We start from the raw sequence: 26,597 nt of genomic DNA, 5'->3' as shown, positions 1-26,597 counted from the left end.
CCCCCTATCTCCTCTCCTGTTTAACATCTCATTGGAACCTCTTGCAATTATACTTCGTCAACGTTTAGAAGGGATTCGAATCGGGCACAAAAATTAGTATTATTGATGTATGCGGATGACATTCTGTTGTGTTTAAGTAATATTAAAAAGGATCTCCCGCTTCTTCTGGAATTGGTTAACAGTTTTGGCAGTATATCGGGTTTTAGAATTAATTGGTCCAAATCGGAACTGTTATGGATAAATAAAAAAGATCATATTATCAAACATCCTTTTAAAGAAACAGAGCAGATAACTTATTTAGGGCTCACTCTGAATTCAAATCCTTCAGAATGGTATAACCTGAATTACAATAAATGTTTTTCAGAATGTAAAAAAAAAATGGAAGACTGGATAAAACTGCCTATCTCCTTATCAGCTAGGGCCACGCTTTTAAAAACTATTTTATTCCCCAAAATATTCTACTTCATTCAAAATATACCGCTACCCATCCATAAAAAGGACATAATAAGCTATAATAAGGCATGCGCCAAATTTCTATGGCAAGGCTCTAGAGTTCGGATTTCTGTAGCACGCTTGATGAACAAGGTAGAAGCTGCCGGTTTATCACTGCCTAATATATTATTTTATAGCCAGGCGGCTCGGGTTAAGGTGGCAGTGGACTGGTTGACAGGATTAGAACAGGTAGCCCCAGTAAGCTGGGAAACAGCATTGATCGCTCCCGTTCGTTTAGATGCGATATTGTATTGCCCAATTACCGCATTGCCAATGCACATTTTTATGATGGAAACTTTTAAAAACATAATAACTGCCTGGCAAAAGTATTGTGTGGATCTGGGTGTTTCACCCTATGTATCTAAATATTTACCGATTATAGGGAATCCCAATTTTTTTCCAGGTATCACAGATCAGGTTTTTAGAGACTCGGCAGACAGAGGGCTCGGTTATGTGATACAACTTCTTAATTCGGATCAAGAGATAGTTACTTTCAGGGAATTGAGTAATATGTTTGGATTATCGAATAAAGAGTTCTATGCTTACTTACAATTAAGACATTTTATTCAGGAACTAAAGATAAACTATAATGGGATAGAATGGTCACTTGGTGAGGCACAAAGCAGTATTAATAATTTTCAAAGAGGGGATTATTCTATTGCCCCATTTTATTCCCTTCTCATGCTTGAGCCTTCCTCAGCCCAATTAGAGTATATAGTATCTTTATGGGATAAATCTCTCCCACAAATTGATGCTGAGATGGTAAAGAACGCCTTTAGGGTAATTCAGAAAAGTTGGGTGTTGACCACTTGGTGTGAAACGCAGATCAAAGTGGCCTTTAAGGTGTATTTAACGCCGGCAAAGCTATCTAAATGGTACAATTCAACGATCACCTGTTCTAGATGTAGTGCAACTAAGGCGGGCATGCTGCATTGTTTCTGGATATGCCCCAAGATAGCTCAATTTTGGGCCAAGATAATATATTGGTTGAAAGCTACGCTTAAAATACAATATGAGATATCACCATTAGAAATATTTTTCTTGGTGAAGTCTCAGCATCCGCCTAGAAACTATAAAATGATTAACCAGATCATATTGGTCGGACGTAACTTAATTCTAAAAACATGGAAGGCCAAATCTGCCCCAAATATAAAATCTTTGAAGAGTGAGTTGACTTCTCATTTTATTTTTGAACAGTATAATCTACAGAACCCAACAGATACTCAACTTGCTATTTTTATTAAACACTGGAAATTGTTTATTACTTCTTTTCCAGCGGAGACTCAAAAGACGCTGGTCAGGCCACTGAAAAACAGAATTTATGTTTACCTGATAAATTACTTTCTCCAACGGTGTGTCCGGTCCACGGCGTCATCCTTACTTGTGGGAATATTCTCCTCCCCAACAGGAAATGGCAAAGAGCCCAGCAAAGCTGGTCACATGATCCCTCCTAGGCTCCGCCTTCCCCAGTCATTCGACCGACGTAAAGGAGGAATATTTGCATAGGAGAAATCATATGATACCGTGGTGACTGTAGTTAAAGAAAATAAATCATCAGACCTGATTAAAAAACCAGGGCGGGCCGTGGACCGGACACACCGTTGGAGAAAGTAATTTATCAGGTAAACATAAATTCTGTTTTCTCCAACATAGGTGTGTCCGGTCCACGGCGTCATCCTTACTTGTGGGAACCAATACCAAAGCTTTAGGACACGGATGAAGGGAGGGAGCAAATCAGGTCACCTAGATGGAAGGCACCACGGCTTGCAAAACCTTTCTCCCAAAAATAGCCTCAGAAGAAGCAAAAGTATCAAATTTGTAAAATTTAGTAAAAGTGTGCAGTGAAGACCAAGTCGCTGCCTTACATATCTGATCAACAGAAGCCTCGTTCTTGAAGGCCCATGTGGAAGCCACAGCCCTAGTGGAATGAGCTGTGATTCTTTCAGGAGGCTGCCGTCCGGCAGTCTCGTAAGCCAATCTGATGATGCTTTTAAGCCAAAAGGAGAGAGAGGTAGAAGTTGCTTTTTGACCTCTCCTTTTACCAGAATAAACAACAAACAAGGAAGATGTTTGTCTAAAATCCTTTGTAGCATCTAAATAGAATTTTAAAGCACGAACTACATCCAAATTGTGCAACAAACGTTCCTTCTTTGAAACTGGATTCGGACACAAAGAAGGCACGACTATCTCCTGGTTAATGTTTTTGTTAGAAACAACTTTCGGAAGAAAACCAGGTTTAGTACGCAAAACCACCTTATCTGCATGGAACACCAGATAAGGAGGAGAACACTGCAGAGCAGATAATTCTGAAACTCTTCTAGCAGAAGAAATTGCAACCAAAAACAAAACTTTCCAAGATAATAACTTAATATCAACGGAATGTAAGGGTTCAAACGGAACCCCCTGAAGAACTGAAAGAACTAAATTGAGACTCCAAGGAGGAGTCAAAGGTTTGTAAACAGGCTTGATTCTAACCAGAGCCTGAACAAAGGCTTGAACATCTGGCACAGCTGCCAGCTTTTTGTGAAGTAACACAGATAAGGCAGAAATCTGTCCCTTCAAAGAACTTGCAGATAATCCTTTCTCCAAACCTTCTTGAAGAAAGGATAGAATCTTAGGAATTTTCATCTTGTCCCAAGGGAATCCTTTAGATTCACACCAACAGATATATTTTTTCCATATTTTGTGGTAGATTTTTCTAGTTACAGGCTTTCTGGCCTGAACAAGAGTATCAATGACAGAATCTGAGAACCCTCGCTTTGATAAGATCAAGCGTTCAATCTCCAGGCAGTCAGTTGGAGTGAGACCAGATTCGGATGTTCGAACGGACCTTGAACAAGAAGGTCCCGTCTCAAAGGTAGCTTCCATGGTGGAGCCGATGACATATTCACCAGGTCTGCATACCAAGTCCTGCGTGGCCACGCAGGAGCTATCAAGATCACCGATGCCCTCTCCTGATTGATCCTGGCTACCAGCCTGGGGATGAGAGGAAACGGCGGGAATACATAAGCTAGTTTGAAGGTCCAAGGTGCTACTAGTGCATCTACTAGAGTCGCCTTGGGATCCCTGGATCTGGACCCGTAGCAAGGAACCTTGAAGTTCTGACGAGAGGCCATCAGATCCATGTCTGGAATGCCCCACAACTGAGTAATTTGGGCAAAGATTTCCGGGTGGAGTTCCCACTCCCCCGGATGAAATGTCTGACGACTCAGAAAATCCGCTTCCCAATTTTCCACTCCTGGGATGTGGATTGCAGACAAGTGGCAGGAGTGAGTCTCCGCCCATTGAATGATTTTGGTCACTTCTTCCATCGCCAGGGAACTCCTTGTTCCCCCCTGATGGTTGATGTACGCAACAGTCGTCATGTTGTCTGATTGAAACCGTATGAATTTGGCCTTTGCTAGCTGAGGCCAAGCCTTGAGAGCATTGAATATCGCTCTCAGTTCCAGAATATTTATCGGGAGAAGAGATTCTTCCCGAGACCAAAGACCCTGAGCTTTCAGGGGTCCCCAGACCGCGCCCCAGCCCACCAGACTGGCGTCGGTCGTGACAATGACCCACTCTGGTCTGCGGAAGCTCATCCCCTGTGACAGGTTGTCCAGGGACAGCCACCAACGGAGTGAATCTCTGGTCCTCTGATCTACTTGTATCGTCGGAGACAAGTCTGTATAATCCCCATTCCACTGACTGAGCATGCACAGTTGTAATGGTCTTAGATGAATTCGCGCAAAAGGAACTATGTCCATTGCCGCTACCATCAAACCTATTACTTCCATGCACTGCGCTATGGAAGGAAGAGGAACAGAATGAAGTACTTGACAAGAGTTTAGAAGTTTTGATTTTCTGGCCTCTGTCAGAAAAATCCTCATTTCTAAGGAGTCTATTATTGTTCCCAAGAAGGGAACCCTTGTTGACGGAGATAGAGAACTTTTTTCTACGTTCACTTTCCACCCGTGAGATCTGAGGAAGGCCAGGACAATGTCCGTGTGAGCCTTTGCTTGTGGAAGGGACGACGCTTGAATCAGAATGTCGTCCAAGTAAGGTACTACTGCAATGCCCCTTGGTCTTAGCACCGCTAGAAGGGACCCTAGTACCTTTGTGAAAATTCTTGGAGCAGTGGCTAATCCGAACGGAAGTGCCACAAACTGGTAATGCTTGTCCAGGAATGCGAACCTTAGGAACCGATGATGTTCCTTGTGGATAGGAATATGTAGATACGCATCCTTTAAATCCACCGTGGTCATGAATTGACCTTCCTGGATGGAAGGAAGAATTGTTCGAATGGTTTCCATTTTGAACGATGGAACCTTGAGAAACTTGTTTAGGATCTTGAGATCTAAGATTGGTCTGAATGTTCCCTCTTTTTTGGGAACTACGAACAGATTGGAGTAGAACCCCATCCCTTGTTCTCCTAATGGAACAGGATGAATCACTCCCATTTTTAACAGGTCTTCTACACAATGTAAGAATGCCTGTTTTTTTATGTGGTCTGAAGACAATTGAGACCTGTGGAACCTCCCCCTTGGGGGAAGCCCCTTGAATTCCAGAAGATAACCTTGGGAGACTATTTCTAGCGCCCAAGGATCCAGAACATCTCTTGCCCAAGCCTGAGCGAAGAGAGAGAGTCTGCCCCCCACCAGATCCGGTCCCGGATCGGGGGACAACATCTCATGCTGTCTTGGTAGCAGTGGCAGGTTTCTTGGCCTGCTTTCCTTTGTTCCAGCCTTGCATTGGCCTCCAGGCTGGCTTGGCTTGAGAAGTATTACCCTCTTGCTTAGAGGACGTAGCACTTGGGGCTGGTCCGTTTCTGCGAAAGGGACGAAAATTAGGTTTATTTTTGGCCTTGAAAGACCTATCCTGAGGAAAGGCGTGGCCCTTGCCCCCAGTGATATCAGAAATAATCTCTTTCAAGTCAGGGCCAAACAGCGTTTTCCCCTTGAAAGGAATGTTAAGCAATTTGTTCTTGGAAGACGCATCCGCTGACCAAGATTTTAGCCAAAGCGCTCTGCGCGCCACAATAGCAAACCCAGAATTTTTCGCCGCTAATCTAGCCAATTGCAAAGTGGCGTCTAGGGTGAAAGAGTTAGCCAATTTGAGAGCATGAATTCTGTCCAAAATCTCCTCATAAGAAGAATCTTTATTGAGCGCCTTTTCTAGTTCATCGAACCAGAAACACGCTGCTGTAGTGACAGGAACAATGCATGAAATTGGTTGTAGAAGGTAACCTTGCTGAACAAACATCTTTTTAAGCAAACCCTCTAATTTTTTATCCATAGGATCTTTGAAAGCACAACTATCTTCTATGGGTATAGTGGTGCGTTTGTTTAGAGTAGAAACCGCCCCCTCGACCTTGGGGACTGTCTGCCATAAGTCCTTTCTGGGGTCGACCATAGGAAACAATTTCTTAAATATAGGGGGAGGGACGAAAGGTATGCCGGGCCTTTCCCATTCTTTATTTACAATGTCCGCCACCCGCTTGGGTATAGGAAAAGCTTCGGGGGGCCCCGGGACCTCTAGGAACTTGTCCATTTTACATAATTTCTCTGGAATGACCAAATTCTCACAATCATCCAGAATAGATAACACCTCCTTAAGCAGGGCGCGGAGATGTTCCAATTTAAATTTAAATGTAATCACATCAGGTTCAGCTTGTTGAGAAATTTTCCCTGAATCTGAAATTTCTCCCTCAGACAAAACCTCCCTGGCCCCCTCAGACTGGTGTAGGGGCACTTCAGAACCAATATCATCAGCGTCCTCATGCTCTTCAGTATTTTCTAAAACAGAGCAGTCGCGCTTTCGCTGATAAGTGGGCATTTTGGCTAAAATGTTTTTGATAGAATTATCCATTACAGCCGTTAATTGTTGCATAGTAAGGAGTATTGGAGCACTAGATGTACTAGGGGCCTCCTGTGTGGGCAAGACTGGTGTAGACGAAGGAGGGGATGATGCAGTACCATGCTTACTCCCCTCACTTGAGGAATCATCTTGGGCATCATTTTCTCTAAATTTTGTGTCACATAAATCACATCTATTTAAATGAGAAGGAACCTTGGCTTCCCCACATACAGAACACAGTCTATCTGGTAGTTCAGACATGTTAAACAGGCATAAACTTGATAACAAAGTACAAAAAACGTTTTAAAATAAAACCGTTACTGTCACTTTAAATTTTAAACTGAACACACTTTATTACTGCAAATGTGAAAAAGTATGAAGGAATTGTTCAAAATTCACCAAAATTTCACCACAGTGTCTTAAAGCCTTAAAGTCTGAAAGCTTTAACTCTTAAAATAACGGAACCGGAGCCGTTTTTATATTTAACCCCTTTACAGTCCCTGGTATCTGCTTTGCTGAGACCCAACCAAGCCCAAAGGGGAATACGATACCAAATGACGCCTTCAGAAAGTCTTTTCTGTGTATCAGAGCTCCTCACACATGCATCTGCATGTCATGCTTCCTAAAAACAAGTGCGCAATAGAGGCGCGAAAATGAGGCTCTGCCTATGATTAGGGAAAGCCCCTAGAGGATAAGGTGTCCAATACAGTGCCTGCCGGTTATTTTACATAATTCCCAAGAATAAAATAATTCCTCAAAGCTATGAAGTATAAAATATGTTTATATATCAATCGTTTTAGCCCAGAAAATGTCTACAGTCTTAAAAGCCCTTGTGAAGCCCTTTTTTTCTTATGTAATAAAAATGGCTTACCGGATCCCATAGGGAAAATGACAGCTTCCAGCATTACATCGTCTTGTTAGAAATGTGTCATACCTCAAGCAGCAAAAGTCTGCTCACTGTTTCCCCCAACTGAAGTTAATTCCTCTCAACAGTCCTGTGTGGAAACAGCCATCGATTTTAGTAACGGTTGCTAAAATCATTTTCCTCTTACAAACAGAAATCTTCATCACCTTTCTGTTTCAGAGTAAATAGTACATACCAGCACTATTTTAAAATAACAAACTCTTGATTGAATAATAAAAACTACAGTTAAACACCAAAAAACTCTAAGCCATCTCCGTGGAGATGTTGCCTGTACAACGGCAAAGAGAATGACTGGGGAAGGCGGAGCCTAGGAGGGATCATGTGACCAGCTTTGCTGGGCTCTTTGCCATTTCCTGTTGGGGAGGAGAATATTCCCACAAGTAAGGATGACGCCGTGGACCGGACACACCTATGTTGGAGAAAACTCCATTTATGTTCAATCACAAGTCCTAGCAGGCCACCTTCCAAGTATTTGGTTGGAGGACAGTGTGGATATGGGATGTGACTTGAATCAGTGAGGAGGCGGACACTCCAGTGCTGATGGGATCTAAAGGGGCGGGTAGGGGAGAGAGAGATTGAGTTTCCCTTTTTTTTTTTTTTTTTTTTTTTTTTGTTATGTCTTATTTTGTTATTTGTCTGGTTCTGTGTTTTAAAAAATAAATAGGAAAAACTCCAACATTTATGATTTATTATCTGCAAGCAAAGATTGAATTGTCTATATTTAAGTTAATTATAGGTTATGGGGCCCTGCGTGGCGCAAAAGGTAACACGCCTGTACTATTGTACTCTTTTTCCTTGTTTTTTGTTTTCTTTTTGGTTGGAAATAAAATATAATAAAAAAAAAATAAAAAAAAAATTACATAGCTAAACTGCCTGGAGCAACCAAGTCCACCTCTCTTATTAGTGTTAAGACACAGGCATTGTATTTTAACTGAGTTCACAGCCTCTAGGCATGCTCCAGCAGATAATCCCTAGGCATTTTTGCATTATACCAAAAGAACAATAAACATAGATACCGCCCTAAAAGGGAAATGTGTGGGGGGAGTTAGAGCTTTACAATTCAGAAACTATAAAGAAAGGGTTAATGGCGAGGCACTGCAGTATAAATTTGCAGGTAAAGTAATTAAAGTACATATATAATATTTCCCAACTTGTTTTATGTCCCTTTAAAAGCTGTGTATAAAGCAATGCTATGGCATAAAGGGAAGTCTGCCTAACAGCAGGCTTGAAGGAAAAAAGTGAGTCGTGAACCTAATTTGAATATCTTACCCAGAATCCTTTGCTGCATTGGAAACAATGTACTCAGAGGTGGGAAAAGCAAGTCTTCTGGCTTGTCTCAATTCATTAATGTACTACACAATGAGTTATTTTATATATATATATATATATATATACACACACACACAAACACTGTAATAATTATAAACACTAATTTTTAGAACATTAGCAAACTTACTTCTTTATTTTGGTCTCCTTTGTAAAAATCTTTACATGAGAGTATACTGAGGTAAGCTCAGGAGTGTGCACGTGTCTTGATCATGATATGGCAGCAGTGTTTGTAACAATGTGTATGCACATAGTGCTTGCGATAGATACATGCATGTTCCTGAGCCTGAGTTATATTTCAACAAGGATAACAAGAGAAAAGGGTAAATAAGTTAACATAGGTAAATTGGTGATAATAATATATCATTTTGAAAAACTTCCCAGTTTACTTTTATTAACAGATTCACTTCTTGTGTTAAGGAGTTCAGTCTTCATTTAACAAGCTGCATGTGCAGCATCAGAATCCTTGAAGTCTACTCTCAGCCTGATGAAGCGGTGGATTCACAATGAGAAATGCGCTGCTATTACCGGGGCCTTTTCTCATAGATGACCCATTGTTCAGTTGATTTGTTTTAATACATTTTGGCTTTAAACGTACACATGCAGTGTTGCTGCATTTGACTACCGGAGTTCAGTGGTCAAGTTCCAGTGGGATCTACACGCTAGGGAGTCTTTGATAGGAGCCCTAGTGGAGGTACCAAACCAGTGAGCCTTGGATTGCTGCCCAAAGAGGCTCGCTGTAGCCGGAAGTTCAGCGTGTCTGCACCGCTGACAATTGTGCAGACTGTTCTCACAATGTGGCGCCTCCTTGTTGTTGCCCTATAGGGGCCATTGTTGTTTTACTCTCACAGATGCTTGTCTGCAGCTGCACCTTTAGATGCAGCCTTAAGATTGGTTTACGAGAGCAGGGGGAAGGGCTACACTTTCTTGAGCAACATTAAAGGAAAAATAAAATCAAAATGAACCTTTTAGGATTCAGATAGAACATGCAATTTTAAACAACTTTCCAGTTTACTTTTATTATCTAATTTGCTTGTTCTTTTGGAATCTTTTGTTGAAAAACATGCATATATAGGCTCAGGAGCAGCAATGCACTACAGGGAGCTAGCTGGTAATTGACAGCTGCACATATATGTCTCTAGTCATTGGCTCACCCAATGTGTTAAGCAGAGCATTGCTGCTCCTTCAAAAAATGATACCAAGAGAATGAAGCAAATTTGATAATAGCAGCTTATTGGAAAGTTGTAAAAAATGTTATGTTCTACCTAAATCATGAAGAAGAATTACTGTATTATTTCTAGGGATTTGTGTTATTCACGCATAATAGAATAGCTCGTATTAAAAAGGTACAATGTTTGTGTTTATATATGGAATTAGATCAGTCACATGGTATATAGGTTGGTGACGTTTTATATAGTTTAGATACATTTATTTCTGTTAAATATACATTTTGTTTTAAGCTGTTTTATTCTGCTTGGCAGCGTTTGCAACGTTATATATATAACCCCCTATGCATATGCAGCTTCAGGGCTTTTGCACACTACTAAGCATACCTGGGTATGCTCATATGGAACGGAGCTCAGGATTCTAAGAGAAGAAGGTACATACAAAATTGTATTATTTTTATTTATTTTTTTATTTGTACACTCTGTCTGAATCACTGAAGTTTCATTGTTCACTGCCACATCGTTTAAATAGGAATGTTATTAAATTATTTTATGTAAAATTGGGATCAAATGAAGAAATAGCTTGCTTTATATAACAGAAATTGGTTTTGATACAGTCATGTGAAAAAGAAAGTTCACCCTCTTTACATTCCATGATTTTACGTATCAGGACATAAATAAATCATGACACGGTGTAATATGTCTTGTGTTGTTGTTCATCCGAGGTTGTATTTACCCAATTGTAAGACCTGCTAAGGACCAAATGATTGTTATTATGTCCTGACACGTACAACCATAGAACTCAGAGAGGGTGTACTTTCTTTTTCACATGACTGTATAAATGTTAAGATTTAAGGCAGAAAATTCTGGGACTGGCAATGTCAGTGCTCTGCTGTTCTTCTGGTTAATATAATGTAAGCTCTTAAACAGAAACTCACTTAGTAGTTGAAATTGTGGAATTGGACAGCTACATTTTTTTTAATCCCTTTTATACTGAACTTCTTCATGTGACCAACCAAGAACCTGGGGGGAAGGAAAATACTTTCATACATAGAATACATAAATGTATGTAAGTATATATTTTAATTTAGACACACATTTAATAAGTGTAAATGCTTATGGCCACAGATCAGTTATTTATCATTTAAGTACAAGGTATGGTTTCTTTTTAGCACAAACCTTATTTTCCACCAGCCTTCCAAATTTTTCTGTATAACCTCTACTATGCCGCCTTTGTCCAGAGTGATTTCATCTTGATCTCTTGCAGTATAAGGGTAGATCACGCTGTACTTCTCCTCTGAAGAAACAAGGATAAATATATTTAGAACACAGGGAAGAGACTCCCAAGACAAATAAAAAGTCATAGGCACGAAGATACTGTTCAGAGGCCACATCTTCTCTGTTCAATGAACAATGATGGGGTTCATTGAGAAAAAAGAACAGATGCAGAAACATGTCAAGAACAGATACCACATCCTATTTATTTATTTATAACCATGATTAACAGCTATTGAATGCTACAACCAGCGTATTAAATCAAACAAATATATGGAAATAATATAATGATTTATAGAAAAAGAAACATGCCGCAGGTGAGTAGTACATTGTTTTGTTTGCCAGCAATACAAATCCCGTGCAGGGCATGCACACAACAATCACTGCAGCACATGCAAATAAAGACAATGAAACAAGCCTCTCTGCACCTGAACCCCATCCACTGGTGTACAAGTCCCCAAGTGTCCGTCGGCGGCCGACGTGCCTGGGCAACGACCAGTATCTCCAAGGGGCTGAAAGCATGTTGGGAAGCAGGAGGTGACAAAAAACGATAGTGAGGAGCTGGCAGTGTTGTCCAAAAAAAAAACCTTTGCCAGAGGTTATTGGTTAGGAAACCAAATGTACTTGTGTAAATACCTCCTCACCAGAAGCCATAAGACATATACTATACACTTCTTGACAACTTTCATATTTAAACATTCTGCTATATACTTAGGTGAAATCAAGCTTGTGACAGACAGTGAATGATATATGAACATTTAGTGTTAGACACCTGAGAGTACATGAAACATCTAACAAACAGTGAGGCACACACAGCTATGGTTTAGTTGGAAATAGGATATAGTTTAGTGGGAATTAATTTCTCCTGATTTAGGGGGGGATCTGCATCAGTGTATAGTTTGGGTTTCTTTACAATTTACTGCTATTAGACTCCCCAAAAATAAAGTGAGCATCATCAATTCTTACCTTCTTCAGGTTGCATAGCGAAATCATCTTGTCCTCCATCCTGAGCCTCCAAACAAGTTGCAGGGACCCAGCCCTGCTCATCAGAGGTACTCACAAACCACCAGCCTAAAAGCAGCAAAATAGCAGTGAATACAAATGTATAACGTATTGCAACACAGCAAGTAGCATTGTGCTAACTGCTTTAATATCTCCCTTACGTCCCTGCACTCTGTGCTATCCAGATATCCCCGCTTTCTAGTTCTACACACACTTATTCTTCTTTGGCAACTTGTAATAAAATAGTGAGTCAGATATATAGGAACATGTGGAATTCATCTTATTGAAAACAACCATATTGGTATTAAATATTGGTATACGAAATACAGATAATACACGGTAATTACATCTAGGTATAAAGTTTATGCATCATTCAAGAAGATATGTAAATGAGGAGTGAAATGCAGATACTATGGCATTTTCCCTATTATGGGTAGCTGTATTTACACAAATTATTTGCCTAAATCACAATACTGACAATCCACCATCAACTGAAAAAGAAAATAGAAATAAAAACAAGGATGCAAACAAAGCTTTGTGTCACTTCAGTACTTAAAGTAGTATATAGGATTGCGTACCCCAACATCACAAATTGCACCCACATAATTTGTTTATAGTAACATAGAACTCTATACCAATGTGCTTCCTCTCGCCCACATGTAAATACTACAATGTTGTAAAATAAAAGGTGCAAGGGGAGGCTATGGATTTCTATATAGGCTACTTCTCTGTATGGATTCAGAAAGATTTCATTTTTGATTTCCATATGTACACTAACATTGCATCACCTTATTTTCTATGTGTGTTCTGTCTTTCTGTGCTGCTTTTTCTATATTTCCTTATTGGATGGATATTTGTATACATATCAGTTCTAGTATTTAACAAGTCTCTCCTAATGCCGCCACCCTGAGTCCAATCCTTGATAACCTAGGCCTTAATACACCCTGATTCAGGATACTTGACCCAAAGTTATTAGTAAATAGGTTTGGTGCTTGGCAATATATTGCAACATCAAATAATCAAGTACACATTTTTGTTCTTACCGGACTCATTCTTTTCAATAATGTCCACAACTTGCCCCACTTGAAGACTGATTTCTGAGCTTTCCTGCTTCTCATAAGCTGCTGCCACAACATACTGATCCAGCACAAGAGCGTCCGATGAAGAGTCTCCACCCCCTGCTCAAAAGCACAGTACAAATATAAGCGCTTACATAGGGAAAAAAAGACAGAACAGAGAAAAACCTGAAAAATAAGCAGAACAATGTGATACTTAATTTTACTTAGATGCAGCAGAGAACAATTTCATACTAATTGTAACTTTTGTATTTGCAAAGTAACAAACTGGAGACAGGCCGTCATAGCTGGTGTAGAATATACACCTCTACACTGCCAACTCCTATAGGAGGCGCTAAAGTAACAAACCAATAGGTAAATGAACCAACTAACCAAATGGTTAATAGGCAAACTATAAACCAATATACATATAATTATTGTACAGTATATGGATGTGTAAATATATATAAATGCAATAACCACAATCTGTGATTCCCCAAGGGGAAAGTACCAGAACAATAATGTCCTCAAGGATATACACAGTCTTATAGGCACAGTTCTGATATCGAATAGGAATCCTCAGGGGACCAGGGATGATATAGGCAGCACTCTGACTTCATAATACATGATGATAGGACTCTGTCTGTAGCAAAAACACAAAAGAGACAGAGGCGCCACTGTCTCTTTTGTGTATTTGCAAAGTACTATCATTACATTTCCAGCTATCTTGCTATACTTTTGGTATTGTAGGATTATTCAATGGTTGGACCCAAGAGCCACAATTAAATCCTATAAGTGTCTTGTTATTAGCACCTTCACTTCATCAGATTTATTATTTGTGCCTGAAACATTCAGGTATTTACCCTACTGCCATTATTGCATAAGGATATAACACGTTGTATGTGCCACAATGTTCTTATGCATATATCCATCTTCAACACATAGTGCTTATCTATAGGATTCATTCATTCAGAATTTAGCAGCTGAAGTTAACCACTAATTTGCTTCACATTATATATTTTTATCCTGGCCAATAGACAGCTTAAAATACATGTATGAGCCATGTGAGTGTTAACACCCCAGGTTAAATAGTCAAAATGGCATTTTGTATAAGAACTAGGTCTTATAAACAGAGTTTGATGTTTTCAACCATTATTATCTCTGTAAAAAGTACAAATCTGGTCAAATCTTTAAAAAAAAACAAAAAAAAACTTCAATGTCTTCATATTAGTTATGTCATCTTGTAAAAATACATCTCTCCATTCTCACAACTTAATACAATTTTTTAATTATGAGACAAATATTGATTGGCATTTCTAAAAACCTTATGAATTTCCATTTATTCATGTCATTTAAATGAGTGTTTATGTCAATTTGGCATCTTGAAATGCAGTCAGTAACTGATAACTCCACAAGAGGGCAGTACAACCTTATACATAGAAGGCTTCCACACCACAAACTGAAAACTGCTCATGCAATTAGTTCAGGACCAGTACATTTTATTTTTACTCAAACAGCGGTATCCCTTGATCCCATCCTATGTATATTCCATGAACAATTAAGTTGAGCTAAAGTGCTTGCACTAAACATGATTTTATACTCACTATAAAGAAATAATTTCATTATTTTTAAGATAACATAAAATAAAAATACTGGCTATAACATTGTGGCACAAGGAGTTAGGTAGAAACATCCTATAAGATCAAAATACAATCTGTTTGGGAAGAGAAACAACTGTCCCCAGCAATGACTCCGGGAGAATTTAATTTATCCTAAATATAAAACTTGGTTTTTTTTCATCCTCAGTTTGACATATTAGTAAACTAGTGGGTTTGTTCCAATTGCAATTAGGGTTTCAACCCATTATTGAAAGACATTGCTGTGTTAATTAGCATAAAGCAATCAATCAATCACCACCATAAAAAAGTGGGAGGTGATAAAGGGGAAAAAAAGAAGAAAATAAAATCATAAGAGGGGCATAGAAACAGAACTCCAAGCAGTGATATCCTGTGGAGGAAGCTTAAAGGGAAAAAAATGTTTAAATTGTTGCATCAAAAACTGGTTGTGCACAGCACAATGCTATGTAATTTGCACAACTACATTTCAAATAAGGAAACAAATCTGGCAATTAGGGTGAAGAACTTTTCTCTTAATGAGGAAACACAAAACTATATCTTTGGCTAAAACTATATCTTTACTATACGCACAAGAACCAGACCCCACGGAGAAGATAAGAAAGCCCCAAACAAATGCCAACAACCGTACAATTGCAATCTGAGGACCCAAAAAAACAAGCATCAATCCAGGAACTTTAAAGGAACATTAAACACTTTGAGTTGGTAATATATATAAATGATTTATCAATTTATATTTATTTTGTCCCCCTTACCTTAATTCCATTCTGAAATTGTGAGCTTTTCAATTGAAATGGAAGTGCAGAGCACTGTTATATTCCACACAGCCATTGGCTGCACACCCTAGTGACCTATTTATAACTATCTCTAATTGGCCACAGCAGAAAAGGTAACATGGCAGTTCCCATTGTTTTATAGACACTAACGCCTAGATTTAGAGTTCTGCGGCCAAAGGGGTGCGTTAGCTACGCATGCTTTCTTCTGGCCGCACCTTTTAAATACCGCTGGTATTGAGAGTTCACAGAATGGCTGCGTTAGGCTCCAAAAAAGGAGCGTAGAGCATATTTAACGCAACTTCAACTCTCGATACCAGCGGTGCTTACGGACGCGGCCAGCTTCAAAAACGTGCTCGTGCACGATTCCCCCATAGAAAACAATGGGGCTGTTTGAGCTGAAAAAAAACCTAACACCTGCAAAAAAGCTGCGTTCAGCTCCTAACGCAGCCCCATTGTTTGCTATGGGGAAACACTTCCTACGTCTGCACCTAACACTCTAACATGTACCCCGAGTCTAAACACCCCTAACCTTACACTTATTAACCCCTATTCTGCCGCCCCCGCTATCGCTGACCCCTGCATATTATTATTAACCCCTAATCTGCCGCTCCGTAAACCGCCGCTACTTACATTATCCCTATGTACCCCTAATCTGCTGCCCCTAACACCGCCGACCCCTATATTATATTTATTAACCCCTAATCTGCCCCCCACAACGTCGCCTCCACTTATTAACCCCTAATCTGCCGAGCGGACCGCACCGCTATTATAATAGTTATTAACCCCTAATGCGCCTCACTAACCCTATAATAAATAGTATTAACCCCTAATCTGCCCTCCCTAACATCGCCGACACCTAACTTCAAACATTAACCCCTAATCTGCCGACTGGAGCTCACCGCTATTCTAATAAATGTATTAACCCCTAAAGCTAAGTCTAACCCTAAAACTAACACCCCCCTAAGTTAAATATAATTTAAATCTAACAAAATTAATTAACTCTTATTAAATAAATTATTCCTATTTAAAGCTAAATACTTACCTGTAAAATAAATCCTAATATAGCTACAATATAAATTATAATTATATTATAGCTATTTTAGGATTTATATTTATTTTACAGGTAACTTTGTATTTATTTTAACCAGGTACAATAGCTATTAAATAGTTAAGAACTATTTAATAGCTAAATAGTTAAAATAATTACAAATTTACCTGTAAAATAAATCCTAACCTAAGTTACAATTAAACCTAACACTACACTATCAATAAATAAATTAAATAAAATACCTACAATTATCTACAATTAAACCTAACACTACACTATCAATAAATTAATTAAATACAATATACCTACAAATAAATACAATTAAATAAACTAACTAAAGTACAAAAAATAAAAAAATATTTACAAACATTAGAAAAATATTACAACAATTTTAAACTAATTACACCTACTCTAAGCCCCCTAATAAAATAACAAAGACCCCCAAAATAAAAAAAATGCCCTACCCTATTCTAAATTAAAAAAGTTCAAAGCTCTTTTACCTTACCAGCCCTGAACAGGGCCCTTTGTGGGGCATGCCCCAAGAAATTCAGCTCTTTTGCCTGTAAAAAAACACATACAATACCCCCCCCCCCAACATTACAACCCACCACCCACATACCCCTAATCTAACCCAAACCCCCCTTAAATAAACCTAACACTAAGCCCCTGAAGATCTTCCTACCTTATCTTCACCTCACCGGGTATCACCGATCGGTCCTGGCTCCAAAATCTTCATCCAACCCAAGTGGGGGCTGGCGATCCATAATCCTGCGGCTGAAGAGGTCCAGAAGAGGCTCCAAAGTCTTCATCCTATCCGGGAAGAAGAGGCGATCCAGACCGGCAACCATCTTGATCCAAGCGGCATCTTCTATCTTCATCCGATGAGGAACGGCTCCATCGTGAAGACCTCCAGCGCGGACCAATCTTCTTCCGACGACGTCCAACTGAAGAATGACTGTTCCTTTAAGGGACGTCATCCAAGATGGCGTCCCTCGAATTCCGATTGGCTGATAGGATTCTATCAGCCAATCGGAATTAAGGTAGGAAAATTCTGATTGGCTGATGGAATCAGATCGGAACAGCCGATAGAATGCGAGCTCAATCTGATTGGCTGATCGGATCAGCCAATCGGATTGAACTTGATTCTGATTGGCTGATTCCATCAGCCAATCAGAATATTCCTACCTTAATTCCGATTGGCTGATAGAATCCTATCAGCCAATCGGAATTCGAGGGACGCCATCTTGGATGACGTCATTTAAAGGAACCTTCATTCTTCAGTTGGACGTCGAACGAAGAGGATGGATCCGCGCCGGAGGTCTTCAAGATCAGCCGCTCGTCATCCGATGGAACAACATAGAAGATGCGGCTTGGATGAAGATGTTTGCCGGTCCGGATGTCCTCTTCTGCCCGGATAGGATGAAGATTTCTTCCCGAAGATGGACTTCTTCATTTGCCGCTTGGATCCAGACTTCAGCCGGAGGATGGACGTCACTCTTCAGCCCCTGCTTGGGCTTGGATGAAGATTTCGGAGGCTCTTCTGGACAGATCGGAACCCGGTGTGGTGAATACAAGGTAGGGAGATCTTCAGGGGCTTAGTGTTAGGTTTATTTAAGGGGGGTTTGGGTTAGATTAGGAGTATGTGGGTGGTGGGTTGTAATGTTGGGAGGGGGGGTATTGTATGTGTTTTTTTACAGGCAAAAGAGCTGAATTTCTTGGGGCATGCCCCGCAAAGGGCCCTGTTCAGGGCTGGTAAGGTAAAAGAGCTTTGAACTTTTTAAATTTAGAATAGGGTAGGGCATTTTTTAATTTTGGGGGGCTTTGTTATTTTATTAGGGGGCTTAGAGTAGGTGTAATTAGTTTAAAATTGTTGTAATATTTTTCTAATGTTTGTAAATATTTTATTATTTTTTGTAACTTAGTTCTTTTTTATTTTTTGTACTTTAGTTAGTTTATTTAATTGTAGTTATTTGTAGGTATTGTATTTAATTAATTTATTGATAGTGTAGTGTTAGGTTTAATTGTAGGTAATTGTAGGTATTTTATTTAATTTATTTATTGATAGTGTAGTGTTAGGTTTAATTGTAACTTAGGTTAGGATTTATTTTACAGGTAATTTTGTAATTATTTTAACTATTTTAGCTATTAAATAGTTATTAACTATTTAATAGCTATTGTACCTGGTTAAAATAAATACAAAGTTACCTGTAAAATAAATATAAATCCTAAAATAGCTATAATATAATTATAATTTATATTGTAGCTATATTAGGGTTTATTTTACAGGTAAGTATTTAGCTTTAAATAGGAATAATTTATTTAATAAGAGTTAATTTATTTAGTTAGATTTAAATTATATTTAACTTAGGGGGGTGTTAGTGTTAGGGTTAGACTTAGCTTTAGGGGTTAATCCATTTATTACAGTAGCGGCAAGATTCGGTCTGCAGATTAGGGGTTAATAATTGAAGTTAGGTGTCGGCGATGTTAGGGAGGGCAGATTAGGGGTTAATACTATTTATTATAGGGTTATTGAGGCGGGAGTGAGGCGGATTAGGCGTTAATAACTTTATTATAGTAGCGGTGCGGTCCGCTCGGCAGATTAGGGGTTAATAAGTGTAGGCAGGTGGAGGCGACGTTGAGGGGGGCGGCAGATTAGGGGTTAATAAATATAATATAGGGGTCGGCGGTGTTAGGGGCAGCAGATTAGGGGTACATAAGGATAACGTAGGTAGCGGCGCTTTGCGGTCGGCAGATTAGGGGTTAAGTATTGTAGGTAGCTGGCGGCAACGTTGTGGGGGGCAGGTTAGGGGTTAATAAATATAATATAGGGGTCGGCGGTGTTAGGAGCAGCAGATTAGGGGTACATAAGTATAACGTAGGTGGCGGTCGGCAGATTAGGGGTTAAATTTAATAGAGTGGCGGCGATGTGGGGGGACCTCGGTTTAGGAGTACATAGGTAGTTTATGGGTGTTAGTGTACTTTAGAGCACAGTAGTTAAGAGCTTTATAAACCGGCGTTAGCCCAGAAAGCTCTTAACTACTGACTTTTTTCTGCGGCTGGAGTTTTGTCGTTAGATTTCTAACGCTCACTTCAGCCACGACTCTAAATACCGGAGTTAGAAAGATCCCATTGAAAAGAAAGGATACGCAATTGACGTAAGGGGATCTGCGGTATGGAAAAGTTGCGGCTGAAAAGTGAGCGTTAGACCCTTTCCTGACTGACTCCAAATACCAGAGGGCGGTAAAAACCAGCGTTGGGAGCCTCTAACGCTGGTTTTGGCGGCTACCGCCCAACTCTAAATCTAGGCCTAAACCTTTACACTTATTTTATCAATATTTAAACAGCTAATGAAACTAATGAAAAAAAGTACATCTACAGATTATTCTCAGACCAATCTTTTTCTTTTAATGCATCATTCTATCTAGCATTTATTTAATGTTAGATGTTCCATTTTACAGAAATACAATTTGTGATAAACAAAATGTGAAACTGGGAACATAGCCAGTTATTCTGGCCTGTTAGAAAAACCAGATCTCAAAAACAGAATCAAGCTGGCCAAGTTGAAACCAGAAAAAAAAAACACACAAACTTTAATTTGAAAGAACTGTAGTTTGTGTTTGAACGTTCACAACATTGCTACATGATAAATAGTAGCAACTTTACAGCTGCTGCTCTGAGTTTTTGCTCTGCAGTGGCAAAGGGTTACCAGGTAACCAAGGAACATGAACTGCAGTCTCACTAACCCTAAAGACTTTATTACATTTAGCCTAGAACTTAAATTGCCCAGAAAACAACAATGAAGCGCAGCTGAAGAGATCAAACAGCATGCTTGATAAACTGCTAGAAGCAAGTGTCCTCAGGATGGCTTCTGTGCCGCTTGGCATGTGAGACACTGCAAGGAATGCTGTGTGCAGGCTAATGCTACAACAGTCTTGTTGACAAACCAAACCCTCACATGATGCTGAGGAAACCAGAAGTGCTATATTTGTAGGACCAGAAAGTTTGTCTAGGATTTACAGTAATACCCAGCAGTATGGACTGCAAACAATTTCATCTTCCAAGCAAGATTATTCTGCACTGCGACCAGACTGCACAAAACTATTACATTTTGAGTACGATTGACATCTGGTCCCCGTTTTCCTGGACAGCACCGTTCATGTTCCAAATGTGTTTAAAGATCAACAAGACATTTTGAAGTTAAATTAAAAGGACAGTCTACTTGAAAATGTGTAATGTTTCAAAAGATAGACAATCCCTTTATTACACATTCCCCAGTTTTGCAGAACCAGCACTGTTATATTAATTCACTTTTTACCACTGTGATTATTTTCTAACCCTCTGTAGACTGCCCCTTTATCACAGTGCTTTTTACAAACTTGCATTTAAGCCACATAGTGCTGACCCATGCATAACTCCACAGGAGTAAGCACAATGTTATCTATATGGCACACATGATCTAGCACTGTCAAGCTGTGAAAAGCTAATAAAATTCAGCCTTCATGGGCTTAGAAATTAGCCTATGAGACTACCTAGGTTTAGCCTTCAACAAAGAATACCTAAAGAACAAAGCAAAATTTGATAATGCAAGTACAATGGAAAGTTGTTTAAAGTGATTGTTAAACAATTATCTCAACAATATTTGTAATAAAAAAGTAAATGATGGGCACTTTCATTTATCAAAATCATTGTAGATGCTAAATTATATAAATAATTACCTTTTCATTCTGTTATACATTTCGCCATTCTTCGGCCTGCAATACATAGTCGGTTTCTGTGTAAAATGACAAATCATGGTGTAGCCAAATCGTATAATGTCCCCTTTGGTGTCCAGCAAGCTAATAATAACGCCCCTGGTTTTGATGCCAAAGGGGGCGCAATACAATTGGCTACAGCATGATTCATCATTTTACAAAAACAGGCGGAGGAATGGTGAAATGTATAATAAAATGAAAGGGTAATTATTTATATAATTTAGCGTCTACGATGATTCTGATGAATGAAAGGGCCCATCATTTATTTTACCACAAAAAGGTTTGAATAGTATCCCAAACCTCTTTCTGGGATAGGCACCGGGACAATGACTCCTAAGGAGGACAGATCCTGCACCCACCCCAGAAAGGCTTCCCTCTGGTCTGAAAGACAGGATTGAGAGGAGAAATCTGCCCTTGGGTGGATGAGACTTGAAACCTATCTTGTATCCCTGAGCTATGACCCATAGCTCTTGCATGTCCCTGAACTAAGCATCTGAAAAGAGTCTGCCCCCTACATGATCTAGAGCCGGATCAGGGGCCGCCCCTTCATGGCGATTTAGTCTTGGCGGGCTTCTTGCTCTGCTTGGACTTATTCCAGGACTGAGCCGGCTTCCAAGTACTCTTGGTTTGCTCGGGCTTAGCAGAGGACTGCTGTCATTGGGACTTATCAGAACAAAAGGAACGAAAGTTAGAAACTTGTCCCTTAGACTTTATCTTTTTAGCCTGCGGTAGGAAGGCACCCTTGCCCCCTGTAACCGTAGAGATAATGGAGTCCAGACCTGGACCAAATAAAATCTTTCCCTTAAAGGGGAGAGAAAGAAGTCTGGACTTAGAAGTCATATCCGCAGACCAAGACTTCAGCCAGAGCACCCGATGGACCTGAACCGAAAAGACAGAAGCCTTAGCATTTAGGCGAATAATCTGCATATTTGCATCACAGATAAAAGAATTGGCAATTCTCAAGGCCTTAATTCTTTCCTGGATAACGTCGAGGGGACCCTCCACCTCAATTAAATCCGATAAGGAGTCATACCAGTATGTAGCTGCTCCAGCAACAGCCGCTGTTGGTTGAACAAATATCCTGTATGCTGAAAGATTTTTCTTAGAAGAGTTTCCATCTTTTTATCCATCGGCTCTCTGAACAACGAGCTATCATCAAGCAGGATAGTAGTGTGTTTGGCAAGCGTGGAGATAGCACCATCCACCTTAGGGACGGAACCCCACAACTCCAATTGAGAGTCCAGGACCGGGAATAATTTTTTAAAGGAAGACTAAGGGGAAAAGGAAGATCCAATTCTGTCCCATTCGTTCTTAATAATGTTCGCCATCTTTACAGGCACAGGAAAAGTTAAAGGCACTACCTTGTCCTTGTAAACTCTGTCTAATTTAGGAATCAAAGGTTCATCAGGCATCTTGGCCTCTGGAACCTGCAATGTAGACAGGACTTCCTTTAGAAGAAAACGTAAGTGTTCAATCTTAAATCTAAAGGCTGGTTCCTCGGCAGCAGGAGGCTTAGACATAACTGAGAGGGCGGGCATACCAAAGCCTCCTCACAATATAAAGAGGTATTACTATTTGGAACAGAGGAAATACCCTCTAATATATCAGAATCCTCCATAGCTTAAGCTAATAGCAGGACACAGAAAATAAACAATTTTTATTTCTCAAAAATGGCACCTTTATACTCCCAATGGCTGGGGCACTCACCACCTCCTAGACTCAGACAATACAGAGAAATAAGTCTTCTCCGACAGCCAGCTCGGTCAGGAAAGATGAAATGAATGCTAGACCACTCCCGGTCACATGGTGCGCAAAGCAGGACCGCCCCTGCTATGAGAAAAAGCGTTACAAACTCAAAGTGAAAGTAAAAACCTGTGCGTTCCAGACACATAACAAACAGCCTATGAGCCCAATAAAATCTCACACATAAAGCAGCAAAAAAGCAAAGTATCACATTTGATTAAACCCCACTGTTCAATAATAACTGTTCAATAATCCCCCTCAGGAGATATTAACCCATGATTCTATTAAGATAAAAGGAGCCACACTGTGACCCTGTCTTCTAGCGTTTTCAACATATGAAAAAATTGAAACAATCTTACCAGAATCCATACAGTGGAACAGAAACACAGCCTCTCAAGTGTGACAGTCTTGTAGCATTGCTCCTGACATGGAATTGAGTGAAGAAAACTAGCAGGCAGTGAAATTTATCAAAACTGATTGCTTAAGGAGCTGTTAGCAGGCAGTCTGCATGGGTTCGCAGAAAGACTCTCCCTGCATCTCCAGACCCTAACTTTCGTTAATGCTCTCACTGAGAGGCTGACAAGACTACTTAAAACTTCTCTGCCATCCTCCTGTGACAAAAGGCAAAGAATGACTGGGGGATGGGGGAAGTGGGAGAGGTATTTAAAGGGACAGTCAAGTCCAAAAAAATATTTAATGATTAAAATAGGGCATGTAATTTTAAACAACATTCAAATTTACTTTTATCACCAATTTTGCTTTGTTCTCTTGGTATTCTTAGTTGAAAGCTAAACCTAGGAGGATCATATGCTAATTTCTTAGACCTTGAAGGCTGCCTCTAATCTGAAAGCATTTTTTTGACAGTTTTTCACCGGTAGAGGGCGTTAGTTCATGTGTTTCATATAGATAACATTGAGCTCATGCACGTGAAGCTCCTAGGAGCGAGCACTGATTGGCTAAAATGCAAGTCTGTCAAAGGAACTGAAATAAGGAGGCAGTTTGCAGAGGCATAGATACAAGATAATCACAGAGGTAAAAAGTATATTATTATAACTGTGTTGGTTTTGCAAAACTGGGGAATGGGTAATAAAGGGATTATCTATCTTTTTAAACAACAAAAATTCTTGTGTTGACTGTCCCTTTAAGTCTTTGGCTGGGGTGTCTTTGCCTCCTCCTGGTGACCAGGTTTAGTATTTCCCAACAGTAAGGAATGATGCAGTGGACTCTCCTTATATTAGAAAGGAAATTTTTATTTCATGTTTCTATTATCAATGTAATCTTTGTTCTCTTGGTATCTTTTGTTTAAAAGCAGGGATGTATGCTTAAGAGCCAGCCCATTTCTAGAGCACTAAATAGTAACAGTTTTGCAAGAATGTTATTCAATTGCAATAGCACTAGATGGTAGCACTATCATGGGAACAAAGCAAATTTGATAATAGAAGTAAATTGGAAACCTTTTTAAAATGGTATTCTCTGTCTGAATCACAAAATAAATTTTTGTGGGTTAATATCCCTTTAACTTAAAACTACACCATTCTACACAGTGATTGCATAGTTAAGATAAGTTAATTTCCATTTGTCTCTAAATTGCTACAGCAAAGGAGACCAGAAATTCCACCAGGCTTTTTAAGTGATGTATTCTTAAACTGCTCTTGATTTGCTGACACACACATTATATATATATGAATGTCCTTTTAATAGTTTGTAAATATGATGCCATTTGCAATGTAACACCTTATGGGCTTAATTTCATGGAACTCCCAAATCCTGAGGTCACAGTATTTCTAGTTTACTCTGCTGGTACGTTTAGCACAAGGAGATCAATCACATTCTAGGTTGTTACTACTAGCTTCCAATGCCTATGACAAGTCTATACTTCTAATGGGACCACTCAGTGATTCCTAACCAGACCAGATCTCACTAGAAACTTTAGAGGTCTTCTTTTATTTTCAAAACAGGTATTTTCTCAACAGAATAATTTAGCTGAGTCACTTGACATCTACTAAAGCTTGTAAACCAGTTAAACCACCTTGCTATTTCCCAACAGCAATATTTGCTTGTATTGTTCAACTGTTTTTTAAATTGACAACACAATACAGCCGAGGAAAATGAATGACATTTTTAATAGTGCTGTCTAGATTCTATATGAAAGCAAATACAGGAGTGAGATTTTGCCAGGTTTTTGTAAATTATAGCAGTGACTAAAAGCCAAATTGCCCCAAAGAGACTCTGCTGTACAGTGATCAAGTTATCAGTGGAGGAGGAGCTCATTTATATTTGTCCGTAATTACAATTGAAACAATTTATTCATACCTGATAAAATCATTTCTTTCTTGTTAGTAAGAGTCCACGGTCCTTACATCTGGGAATTACAACATCACCTGACCACCTGTAGGAGGCAAAGACACCCTACACCAGAGTTTAACTATCTCTCCTACTTCCCTTTCCCTCCCAGTATTGCTTTATAGCAGAAGAAATTAGGGAGGAAGAAGAATCAAAGGGTAACAAGATGCAACAAGGACTACTGCCACCAAAAAAAAAATAAAAAAAAAAAAAAAAAAAAAATGGGCGGGTGTCACTACCAAGAAAGAAATTAATTTATCATCAGGTAAGAATAAACTATGTTTTCTTTCTAATGGTAGTGAGAGTCCATGGTCTTTACATCTGGGAATCAATACCCAAGCTGTGGAGTCCTTAGGCAGGCATTCAATCAGAGACCACCTCCTGAGTAAATTAGAAAGTTGTTTAAAATTGCCTGCTTTATCTAAATCATGAAAGAAAAAAATTGGGTTTAGTATCCCTTTAATGGAGCTAGTCAATAGACCCTTATTCAAGCCCTCTCATAAAAACTGCAAAATGCAAGTAATTCTCACAGAATGCCGGGAAAACCATGTGAGAACACCAGGAAAGGTATATTTTCCAGACCTTGTGATAAATCTGGTAACGAAACTAAACTAACCGTTCAAGCTCCACGCAGTTAAGTTGAGAGATAGAAGATTTTAATAAAGAATGGACCCTGGACAAGCAGATCCTGCAGAAGAGGAAGATGCCATGGAGGCATGTAATACATTCTGACCAGGTCTGCATACCATGTCCACCGGGGCCATGCTGGAGCCACCAGGATAGCTGGAACTCTCTCCTGATTGAGATGAGCCACCATCCTGTGAAGAAGGACTTTTGGAGGAAACGGGTAAACCAGACGATACTGCCATGGAGAAGTCAGAGCATTCGTCTGCTCTGCATCAGGATCCCTTGCTCTGGAACCATAGTGAGGAAGTTTGTGGTTTAACCAGGGCGCCATGAGATATATTTCTGGCCCTAGGGAACTGATTGAGCATCTCTTGATTGAGAGAGCATTCCCCTGGATGCAAGGACTGGTGACCCAAGTAGTCCGCTTCCCAGTTGTCCACTCCTGGTATGTGGATAGCTGAAATCGAACAAAGATTTGTTTCTGGCCAAGACAAACTTCAAGAGACCTCCCTGAAATTTATGTATGCCACAGCCGTGATATTGTCCAATTTAAAGCATATGAATTGAAGAGACTGAATAGCATTGAAGATCGCTTTGAG

General features: G+C 39.6%; 1 protein-coding gene across 2 annotated transcripts in view; it reads right to left on the bottom strand.

Annotated features, from left to right (window-relative positions):
- SH3PXD2B (SH3 and PX domains 2B) overlaps positions 1 to 26,597 on the bottom strand; it is a 455,707-nt gene that overhangs the window by 34,734 nt on the left and 394,376 nt on the right. For both annotated transcript variants that reach the window (XM_053717127.1, XM_053717128.1), the window contains 3 exons: positions 13,065 to 13,199; positions 11,986 to 12,090; positions 10,924 to 11,041 (listed from right to left, as the gene is read on the bottom strand). In XM_053717127.1, coding sequence (XP_053573102.1) covers positions 10,924 to 11,041; positions 11,986 to 12,090; positions 13,065 to 13,199 — 358 coding nt within the window. The remainder of the gene's footprint in view (positions 1 to 10,923; positions 11,042 to 11,985; positions 12,091 to 13,064; positions 13,200 to 26,597) is intronic.

The sequence above is a fragment of the Bombina bombina genome, chromosome 6, assembly GCF_027579735.1.
Source record: "Bombina bombina isolate aBomBom1 chromosome 6, aBomBom1.pri, whole genome shotgun sequence".
Classification (NCBI taxonomy): Eukaryota; Metazoa; Chordata; class Amphibia; order Anura; family Bombinatoridae; genus Bombina; species Bombina bombina.
Note: the sequence above shows the minus strand (reverse complement) of the source record. Positions and strands in the feature narration are given on the sequence as shown.